Here is a 12,182-nt window from a genome sequence, read left to right on the forward strand (position 1 = left end):
TTTTCTCTGGGGGCTTGCAGGAAAATATATTTTCACGAAAAGGATTTTCTTTCTTCTGTATCTCGACATCAAGATGATATTAGAAGTTTAAATGTAGGTTAGATCAGGACAAAAGTAATCACTGGATCTGAAGGAGAAGAGACTGCTTTTCCTAGTGAAATTCCAATAGACCAGTTACTTTATTTGTTTTATTCTCTATGAGCTGTTGGATTGACCATTTTTTATTGATAATTAGCCAATTAAATAAAACACTATTTTTTTTTTTACTTTAGCCAGTTGTTTGAATCAACCATCATAGTTAAGTAAGAGTTATATGGAAACTCTTCTTTTTTTCACAGTCCACATTTAACACACGTTATATATGTATATAAATATATAGATATATAGTGACTTCTACAGAAGAATAGAAAGGCTCTTCAATAATACTATCTGTAAAATAGCAAAATAAAAATTAATAGGTCAATCATATAACTAAACACCAAAGGCTTTGTGTGTATAATGTACATTTATCTGAAGAGAATTTGACAAATTCATTTATTTATCATAGATTTTGCCACCGTGGTGCCAGACATTCAGATGTTTCTAGATATTCTGAAATATGAGAATTATTTACATACAACCATGTAAAAATAACCAAATTTTTCTCATTTATATATTTGGATGATATGTACTCATAGTTATCAAAGACTATGAGAAAATTGTTTTGATAAAATATCAAAACACATCAAAAAATACTTATCAAAAACATTTGTTAAGTATTGGAAAGATCAGATTTTAAAAAAGCATGCTAATCTCCAGCAAACTATTTAAACTAATTTGGATGAGACATCATGCAGCACCCAAAATTAAGAAATGTGTAAAGATAACACCAGAGAAGGAAACAAAATGAAACTTACATGAAGTTAAATTGAGTTAAAGTGTTATTTTTAAATTAAGCAGATAAGAAATGTAAATCATGTTGATACATAATTATACAAAGAAAACTATAACAAATTGAATTTTATATGTAATATTATCTGTGTGAATTGTAGTGATGTGTTTTCAAATGTTCTGTATTTTCTTTGTGTTTGTATCTCATAAACGTATTACTTTTTCTTCTGGTGAACAGTGCTCTGTTGTTTGTTTTTTTTTTTAATCTTGGGATCCATGAGTAATTAAGAAAAAGAGTATAAAATATTTTCCCGATCACATAACTTATGACAGTATAAACTCATGAAGTATTAGAGATTTTTAAAATAAATTTTGCCACATATGTACTATATCTATGTTTGAGTGATACTAAAACAACCTTGAAATATATAACACTCCAACGGGCTACTTAATATCATGTAAACAAAGCAAATTTAACTGATTTCAGATTTATTCAGATTTATTGTGTGCTTTCTCTGAATTCAGTTAAACTCTTGGTTATAGACAACAATATATATTTCAGATGTATTCTATATGACTCCAGGTAATTTTGAAATACCTCATTTGAGGTAAAATCTAGGTAGATATAATTTTTTTTCTTTTTAATTCATCTGTATTTGTTACAGCTTTTAAAGCAGAATGTGACTTGAGGTAGGCACAATTCATGTTGCTTAATAGTTATGACCATCAGCCTAAACTCTACAACTTAATATTTATTCCTGGTTAAGACTAGAGTAGATTGGAGAAAAACTAAACTAGAAACAATTGTTATATTTCTGCAACCACAAATAATCATTGAAAATATTCTTTTAAAATATACTCATGTTTAAAAAAAATGCATCAGTACATACAGTCTTAAAAAAATTCCAAGGAATATTTTGTACAGAATAGAATTGGACCCCAAAACAGCTTACTTGCATTTTACATTTAAGAGAAGAAAATATCAGTAGCCTAAAACAAGGGGATGCTAATCTTCAGTGAATTACTTAATTTGGAAAATGTTGTTATTATTGTAAAATATAGTTTTTAAAGTTTGGATCTACCATGGCAGATCAGACAATTGTAATTATAAACTTTTATGTCCAACTTGCTTGGGCTTCCCAGGTGACCCTAGTGGTTAAGAACTCATCTGTCAATTCAGGAGATGGAAGAGACTTGGGTTCAATCCCTGGAATGGGAAAATCCCCTGGAGAGGGGCATGGAACCCCATTCGGGTATTCTTGCCTGGAGAATCCCATGGACACAGTAGCCTGGCAGGCTACAATCCATAGGGTTGCAAAGATTCGGACACGACTGAAGCAACCTAGTACACACCAACTTGCTATAAACGGTGAATATAGAATTAGATTTAAGAGAAGACTTACTTAATCTAGTTTCTCTTGATTGAAAAATTCCTATGCAAAGCATGGTAGCTATCCTAACTTAGTTACATATAGAGTTATAAACATAACAGACAAAGTATGTCATCAGTATTGGAAATAAATTGACAAAATGTATATCAAGTTGAAATTCTGCCTTATTTGTATAGACACAGCCAAGGAAACATTTTAGAAGATTCATATTTTAAATGCAATTAGCAAAGTATATATTCAAGTGATATCAGGTACAGTATCCAAGGTAGTCATTTATTAAAATCAGTATAGACTATTTTTATGAGAAATGTTGTTAAAATATATAAAAATAAAATATTAGTATGTTTCGTGATCTTCTAATAAGTTTTAGAGACTAATGATTAAATAATGGATTTGTTTTGTTTACTTATCGAAATTATATTGAATAATTCTTTCATAAATGTAATCACTTGGTGTCGAGGGAGAACTATGAAAAACCATAGTTAATACTGAATAGATTGTGAGAAAAGAATGTGTAACTGTTAATGAGGTTCATTTGACATTTATTTTAAAATGTGCTTATCATAATTAGGATATTCAACTTTCTTTAGTTGACGACTAATTTTCCTATATATCATTCATTTCCCAAATACTTTATGAATATTGTGGCATTTACAAGGCAATGTTTTTAGTATTGAGGGAGAACAAAAAAAACAGAAGACATGAGGCTTATCTTCAAGCAGCTTAGAGTCTTAATAGGGGAGATCAGACAAGTACATATACAACCAGAAACCAGGTATGTACCATTGTATTGCCTCAAATCCAAGACACATTGTCTATCATTCTGTGTTTATTGAGAGAAAGTTCTGTGGTTAATCAGAGGCATTGACCAAGATCACGGGAGGTGTAGAGGTGAGTAATGCTGTATATGCTGTGGTTTTGCCAGCCCTGCCAATAAAGAACTAATGGAAATTGCTTGGGAAAAAGTCTTCAGAGAAAGTAGTGGAAGAGAAGTCAGTGATGCAGGCAGAAAGAGAACTGTAATGAGATAGAGAGGAATACTCAATAGTATGGCATTATCGAAACCAGAGTTTCAAGATGTAGATTGATAGCATCATCAACAGATCTTTCAGGATAATACTTGAGAAGAGGTGCTCCATCTGCCATTTAGGAAGTAACAGTGTACTTCCAGAGACTATTAATTAGGGATCCTTTTACAATGCATAAAACTTACTATAAAGTCAAATTCTATATAATAGGTAAATAATGATTTGGGATCACTAGATAAGAACTTTAAAATGTCTTTGAAAGTATTAAGAATTTAATAAGATAAAAAATTTTAAATAGTAGTTATATCCTCAAATATAGTTATATTTTCAAAAAAGTATTTTAAGGTGTTAAGCTTTGTCACATTGTAAGTACAGAAAGCAGCCTACCAACTCTTTAATTCCTAGATCTATGATCCCACCGAAAATAATTGTTTAATTTTTAATGAAAAATTCTAATAGAAATATTTTTAAAATTAGGCTACCAGATGATTATGGCACACATGTTCCTAGCACTGATACCTAGGATCCTCCTAAAAATAAATATTTTCATCTAGTTATGAATGTAATAGATGTATCATGTTTTCAAAAGATGCTCAATTGATCCCCAAGTCTAGCAGCCACATATTGGTCCTGGGTTGGTATGATAGTGGAAAAATAATTGAATCTTCTGTATCCAAGAAATGTGTTTTCCTTAGATTTTGGTGATATATAGTGGGGAGAAGTGAGGAGGTGGAATGATGGACTGAGGTTGAATAGAACGACTTTTGAGAAATATTCAGTTGTTCATTTATTTATCCAATCACTATCTAAAGTTATTTTTTCACCTGATTTAAATGTTACTTTTGTCTTACTTTGCTCTGAAAAGTTGACAGGTAGCACATGGGTTTTTTTCTAGGTTATTCCCTCATACAGAATTTTTAACATAATGCAGGAGATGATATTTCTGATCCCACTGGGAATTGTGTTTGAAATGCATGAATGCTTAATAAGCCCAAAAGCATGTTGGTACTGCAGATCATCTACTGCCCTCTGTCATCTGTATTAGTTGGAGTTGCAATGTTTGATATTTCCTTGGTCTCCAAAGCCTATCACCTCCGTCGTGAAGAAACAGATTGGTTTGACAAACCCAGGGAGTCTCGTTTGGAAAATGGACATGGTCTAGATCGAAAACTGCCAGAAAGATTGGTCCACTCTAGACCACTCAGTCAACACCAAGAGCAAGTAAGTGCTATATTAAACAATGTCTTTTAGATTTCTCAAAAAAAGAGACTCATTTCACCCTAGAATGGTCTCAGTTATCCCAAAATACACAGGACTTTGATTAATCAAGCTCACAAATGATTTTTTTCCAGTATATTAAGGTGGTAATTGCCTTATTTCATCAGCCATGACTGATTGACATTGAAGCATCACTGTGATGCTTCTTACCAAGCAATTTAAGTGATTTTTTGCCTCTAACAGATAATTAAGCCATACAGCATACCCAACACTGCCATGCAGAGAAAATACATGAATGTCCTGAAGAGTTTACAGAATATAGGATAAAATAGACTTGGGTAGTTTCAGGGCTTTCCATTAGAATATGCCCAGCTGTCAAGAAATAGCAAATAAGAAGGTGACCAAACCAGGCAGCTGGGAACAGAGAAGGTTTCACCTGGGAATAAGGGAACTGATGTTATATGGAAGTGTTATATGGAAGTCTTTTACATTCATTATTGGATTTTATATTCAGAACAACTTTCATAAAGTAGATTTTATTAGTTGATATCTATAGGTTAAAAAAAAAACTAAGGGATACTATTAACTATTACATGAATATAATATCATAACTCATGATCTTATTCACTTTAGAACAAAAGAGATGATGTTTAAATTGAACCTTGATAGATACTAGGGAAATTAACAGTTGGATAACCTGAGGGAGATTCCTCTGGTAGGTCACAAGCCTTAAATCAGTTGCCTTAATGGATCAGGTATTTGCAGCTATTTGTATTCATTATGATCATTAAGATACTCACAGAAGAGATAGTTACTTATATCAAGTACATTAATTCTTTTATCATCCTGTCTGATTAATGATTAATTGATAAGCTGACAACTATATTTCAAACAACAAAAAAGAACCATATGAATTTACTATAATATAATTCAGTATTTGCCATGTTAAGGGATAAAAGAAAACAAGACTTTTGCATGTAAAAGTGCTGTCTAAAAGATAGGATCTATGGTTATAGATTTGATTTTTTCCTAAGCAATTTCAGGTTTTTTTTAGACAAATTTCTAACTGATAAAATATTTTCTCAATTTTCTTGTGCTCTTCTAGACATTCTCATACTTTATAGAAATCTGTTATCCTCTGTTTATTGTGAATATTCTAGATCTAGAATAGATCTAGCTAGGAAATGAGAAAATTTAAAAATTAGAATCATTCCGAATGTGTTTAAAACTTTTAGTTTATCTCTTATTTACAATTACAAAAATAGTCAATTTGTCAGCTGAAAATAACTTCCTTGGATTATTTTTTATTATAGGAATCTCTCTGTAATGACTTATTTGTTGTGCCTTTCTCATCTTGTTTGTTTCTCTGAGAGTTTAGTATTTTGCACAAACCAAGATCAAGATAATGAAAATACAGATCCTTTCAAGGAATCCTGATAAGATGAAATACAAAAACTGAGGAGCTAAAAACATAATAACTTTCATACAGTTATTTCCCAACACTTCTGAGTATCAAATCAGAGTAGTCTTGTCCACCTAATTTATCCAACTAATATTCTGCAGGATATATTTTAAAATAATCAGTGTCCATCCCCCAAAATTATATTCTAGAATTCTATCTTATTATATGTAAATGACACATAAATATTCCTAATGACTTTTTTGTTCATAATTATCTGTTACTAACATCTACAGAATTTATGATTTGATTCACTGAAGACAGAACACATCATATTTGAATTTATAAGTATAGAGCAATATAATACCAAAATTAAAGACAGACTATATTTGAGAATGATTTAATGAATTTTTCTTTGTTTAATAACATAGAAAATGTAACACTCCTTGTAAATTTAATGTGTATCTCATTGCTAAAAGTTATTTTCACATTTATATTTTGTTATCTAAGCTGTGAAGTGAAAGTTGCTCAGTTGTGTCCAACTCTTTGCGACACAATGGACTATACATTCCATAGAATTCTCCAGGCCAGAATACTAGAATGGGTAACCTTTCCCTTCTCCAGGGGATTGTTTCAACCCAGGAATCAAACCCAGGTCTCCCGCATTGCAGGCAGATTCTTCACCAGAAAGCCACAAGGGAAACCCAAGAATACTGGAATGGGTAGCCTGTCCCTTCTACAGAGGATCTTCCCAACCCAAGAATTGAACCAAGGTCTCCTGCACTGCAGGTGCATTCTTTGCCAATTGAGGGAAACCCTTTTAACATATAAGCAAAAAACTATGCAATACTCAAAACTTAAAAACATGTAGAATTATAAATTAATCATAAAACAAACAGCCATATAACCACCACACAAGGAAAGGGAGTGTTTTCTTCCCCTTGAAATCTACAAAGGGGATTGAAATTTTTTAGATTGTAATTTTCCCCTTTTGAGATTGTAATTTTCAACCTCTCTCAAATAAGTAGTGAATATACTGACTTTTGCGTCAGTAATTTATTTTTCTTTATAAATATCTCTATGTGAAAGCTACATAGGAGATGACATGTTTTGATTACATTTAAATGAAGTTCATGCTTTTTTGTCTTAATATTTATCTTCAAATACTCTATTCCTATCAAAATTATATTTTGGTATAGAAAGAATAACAAAGTATCATTCTTGTTTTAGTCATTTATTTAGGGTAAGTGTTGCTTCTGCCAGATAAAAATAGGGACAAGGCCAGAGGATAGGACTCATGTCAATTAATTGCCCTGTTCCTCTCCCCAAGGCACATCATAGTCTTTGGATAATTCTCCATTGACAGAACTATCACTTGTATGCTGCCCAGAAAAAGGGTTCTTCTCTGTTTACAAATATTTCAAAAGAAATTATGAATGCTCCCTTTCTTTCTTTGTGTGATGATTATATGGATGATTGTTTTATTAGTTTATAATTCTACATGTTTTTCAGTTTTGAGTATTGCATAGTTTTTTTGCTTATATGTTAGACAAAACATATAAACAATAATGTATCTGCTTTAAAAATTATTTAACATAAAACATAGGTTAGAGAGATAGCAGAATATTTCTGACTTTAGACTCAAAATCATTTGAATTATAAAGCCAAATCTGCAAATCTCTATGTGTTTCTTTTTGCGTGTTTAACCTCCGCACTATTCAGTAGGAATTCAACTCTGCTTTGTGAATTGAAGAGACCACCTGACCTCTTTCTTTTTTTCCTCAATCACTCCATCAATAAATAGAACTAATACCATTCACAGCATCATTGCAAAGGTCAAAATTTCTCTACTAGGACAAAATGCGTTCATTCTGCACTAATGCCCGAGCCTTGTGCACTTCCCACGTGACTGCTATACTGAGGTACCTTGGGCTCCTTTGAAAGAGTCACTCTTTCTTTATTCTGGGCTTTTGAATGTCTTGTTTCCTCTTCCCGAACATTCTTCCTCCTCTTTTCTCTTGACTTAACGCTGTTCATCACTCAGGGCTCCATGCGCATGCCTCATCTTGCAAAAAGCCTTCTCTGACATTACCACCACCATCTCCCCACAAATGTTCCTACTTTGTGCTATAGTAGCCCTCCATGCATTGTGTCTTGGGCTGTGAACTTTTAGAGAGCAAGCGCTCCCTATACCATCCACCATGGTGTCTATTCTGTGCATAACACAGGGCTTGATACTCTGTCTGCTACATCTGGCATACAAGGTATGTAAATAAGGGAAAGAATAAATGTCTGTAAAACTAAAAGATACGTTAACACAAGAGTTGCTGTTTCATAAATAAAAAGGGCCAGTTCATGAACATAATTTCTTTTGAAATACTTGTAAGTTGGGTACATCTTTCCCTTTCTCCTTTGCCTTTCACTTCTCATTTCTCAGGTATAAATCCTTTTCAGACAACCTCTTTGCCTTCTTGCATTTCTTTTTCTTGGGGATGGATTTTTTTCACCACCTCCTGTACTATGTTATGAACCTCCATCCATAGTTCTTCAGGCACTCTGTCTGCAAGATCTAATCCTTCGAATCTCTTTATCACCTCCACTGTATGATCATAAGGGATTTGATTTAGGTCATACCTAAATGGTCTAATGGCTTTCCCTAGTTTCTTCAATTTCAGTCTTAATTTTTCAATAAGCAGGTCATGATCTGAGCCACAGTCAGCTCCAGGTCTTATTTTTGCTGACTGTATAGAACTTCTCCATCTTTGGCTGCAAAGAATATAATCAGTCTGATTTCGGTATTGACCATCTGGTGATGTCCATGTGTAGAATCGTCTCTTGTGTTGATGGAAGAGGTGTTTTGCTATGACCAGTGTATTCTCTTGGCTAAACTCTGTTAGCCTTTGTCCAGCTTCATTCTGTACTCCAAAGCCAAACTTGCCTGTTACTCCAGGTATCTCTCTACTTCCTGCTTTTGCATTCCAATCCCCTGTGATGAAAAGGATATCTTTTTTGGTGTTAGTTCTAGAAGTTCTTATAGGTCTTCATAGAACCATTTGACTTCAGCTTCTTCAGCATTAGTGGTTGGGGCATAGACTTGGATTACTGAGATGCAGAATGGTTTGCCTTGGAAACGAACCAAGATCATTCTATTGATTTTGAGATTGCACCACAATATACGTAATGTTAATGAATTATCTATAGTAACAAAGCAAATTTGAGTTATATCTAATAGTTCTAAGATTTTCAGTTCACATAGTTTAAAATGAAGATTTTTAATGCAGATAGAAGAGGAAGAAAGGAGAGGATGAAGGAAAGTAGAAGAAGGAGAGAAGATGAAGGGAGGGAAAGTAAGGAGTCCAGGAGAGAAAGTAAAAGAGAGTGAGACAGAAGAGGGTAGAGTAAGGAAGAAAAAAGGAAAATGCACACTCTTTTGTCATTAACATATACAGGATTCACAATGGTTTACAAAGCCATTGTTATTAATAGTATGAATTATCTGGATTGATTATATGGACCATGATATTTTTATAATCATGCAAATAATATTTTAATTTTACTTTGCAGAATTCGTATAAGATTTTTGGACTTGACAGGATTCTGCTGTTGTCTAGGGACAATTTTTTGTTCATCAGAGGCCTGATTAAGCTTATTCTTTCCTAAAGAGAATAAAACCTAAAGGCTGGCATTGTTTGCATTTTTCAGTGCATTTTTCTTTTAAAATCCACAATTCTAGCAATTTTAAAGATGAATTTTCAGAGGCACATTAAAATAACATGAATATTCCAGAGAATTTTTCTTCACAAAAGGAACACCCTTTTAATTCTAGTTAATGTATTATCTTAGTAAACCCAAACACTACCTAAACGCATTCTGAAATGGGTAGTATTAAATGTCTCTTTACTAAACCTTGTTTAATCTAATTATAGTTAAAAATTCTCTGGAAGTGATGGATACAAAATTTCATACTATTAAAATCCTATTAATATAGTTTTATAAAGGTTTTACTATTTGTCTTTCATTATTTCACAAATCTCTTTTGAAAGCCAAATTCCATAAAATATACGGCAGAAGTTTGCATTTGCTAATTTCCTTTGTTTCAGAAATCTCATTCTGTCAGGTGGAAACACCGATAACACAGTCTATAGTATTCTCATGTTCAAGTCTCAGTTAATGAGAATAGAAATCCTAGACTTGTAATAAAGGCATTGAATGTTGTTTCTTCTAATTGAAGGAGTGTCAGAATTAAATGAGAAATAATGCCTTTGCATACAAAGAAGGCTTCAGAAAATATTAAAATGAGCCAAGATTTTATTTATTTATACAGAAGTAGTCTCAGCATCAGGTGTATCCTAAAACTTCTGACAAATGTGCGCAGCAGAAGCAGAATTCCACAATGATATCAACATAACATGAATATGCATTCCTGGTAAAGTGATAGAGATGCAGAGTAGGAGGATCTTTGTCTTTTCTCCCTTTAAGCTTGATGGCTGAAAATTTAAAATGCCTCTCTATTTCTAGGCTGTCCAAAAACAAAATCAGCAGAGGTCAATTCCATGGACATTCTCTATGTATTACCATAGTAATAGATATCCTTATGTGTTAACATATGCTTATTGATTTTCCAAACCCAACAAATCAGTTTGCAAGAGAAACTGGTTATAAATGTGAAGACTATAATAAACGCAGAAAACAATATATCATTATGTAGTATTAAATGCTTAAAATTGTCATCATTTGAGAATCTTCTGTTTTCGTTGGTTGAATCACCGTAGTATGAAAAAAGAGAATTATGTATATTGTCCTTTAAATGTCTTTAACATTGCCTTTTCACCATATCTTATGTATATCTTAGATTATACAGATGGATGGGAAAACTGTTCACTACATCTTTCCACATGCAAGGATAAAAATAACAAGAGACTCTAAGGATCACACGGTTTCAGGTAAAAGAAATCAAATAATCTGGTTCTTTTTACTTCAATATCTGGTTGAGATATGTATTTGAATTTGTTTAGGTGACATTAAATTTAAGAAAATGCATTTTTCTGTCAAAAACTGTCTATTGGAAATTTTCAAAAAATAATCAGGCTATATATTTAAGTATAAAAAAATAATGCCATAATTATTAATATGATACATTACTAAATGATTTATATTTAGATCATTCTGTATCTTTATTTTTGATGTACATAACAGTAAATGCTCCATAATTATTGCACTGTTGAGTAATATGGTCATAGAACCATAAAACATTCTTACACGGAAACTAACTTGAATTTTACTTAGGAATAAATTCCCTATACCTTGTAAATTTGAACATTATCAGTTTTGCTCAGTTTTTGTTTATTTGTTTGTGTTCTTCTTTAAATTAACCATGTGACAGAAAATTTAAACTTTTATTTTGAAAAAATTTTGGGCTCTCAGAAAATAGAATGATCAGTTCTTTTGCCCACTCTTAACCCAGTTTCACTAATGTTAACATCTAACCACAAAAAGTGATCAAAACTAGAAATCAACATTAATATGATGGTATTAAATATCTACAAGCCTTATCCAAATTTTGAGTTTCCACATTGACCCACTAATATTTTTTCCGGTCAAGGATCTAATCCAAATCTCAGATTGCATTTAGATTATTAAAAGTTCTCTTGTTTATATATGTGAAGTAGAAGTATAAATTTTATGAAAGTTAATAAATTTTCAAAGTATGCGTATTACTTGTATTCTCACTCAAGTACATTTTCTGTGTTAAATAGACACTGTATCGAAAGAAAATATTCATCAATACATATGAATGTATGTCAGTGGTATATCTAACATAGCATATATGTTAGACAATTTTTTTGCTTTAAGGACTGATATAACAGAGGACAAAAGGTGGTATTTCTTCAGTGTACTTGCTGTTGTTCTTTGCAGATTTTAGACCTTACGGTTTTGCAACAGGTTTTGATTTGAGCAATTTTTCCCGTTTATTTTCATAGAGAATGAATTGATTAGGAGTGTAATATTTTCCTTTTAAGACAGGATAGTTTTTCTTCTGCCAGAGACAGATATTTCAAACTTTCATAATTTTATTACATGCAAACTCTATTTTAAGTACTGATGGACATTCCAGGAGTGAGTCTTAAAATCCAGGGACTCTTTTTGTAGAAATAATTACTTGCTGCAAACTATCTCAGTTCCCTCCAGCTCATAAAGCAAAACAACATAATACTTTCTAGCAATGCCAAAATTATTTTTTTCAGTGAAAATCTTCAAACAATTTTTACTAAATCA

At 32.1% G+C, this 12,182-nt stretch overlaps 1 protein-coding gene across 9 annotated transcripts in view; it reads left to right on the forward strand.

Moving 5' to 3' along the window:
• The window catches only part of PCLO (piccolo presynaptic cytomatrix protein), a 377,965-nt gene that overhangs the window by 232,583 nt on the left and 133,200 nt on the right, over positions 1–12,182 (forward strand). For all 9 annotated transcript variants that reach the window (XM_060414989.1, XM_060414990.1, XM_060414992.1 and 6 more), the window contains exons 8-9: positions 4,374–4,510; positions 10,759–10,849. In XM_060414989.1, coding sequence (XP_060270972.1) covers positions 4,374–4,510; positions 10,759–10,849 — 228 coding nt within the window. The remainder of the gene's footprint in view (positions 1–4,373; positions 4,511–10,758; positions 10,850–12,182) is intronic.

Source organism: Ovis aries, chromosome 4 (assembly GCF_016772045.2).
Source record: "Ovis aries strain OAR_USU_Benz2616 breed Rambouillet chromosome 4, ARS-UI_Ramb_v3.0, whole genome shotgun sequence".
Classification (NCBI taxonomy): Eukaryota; Metazoa; Chordata; class Mammalia; order Artiodactyla; family Bovidae; genus Ovis; species Ovis aries.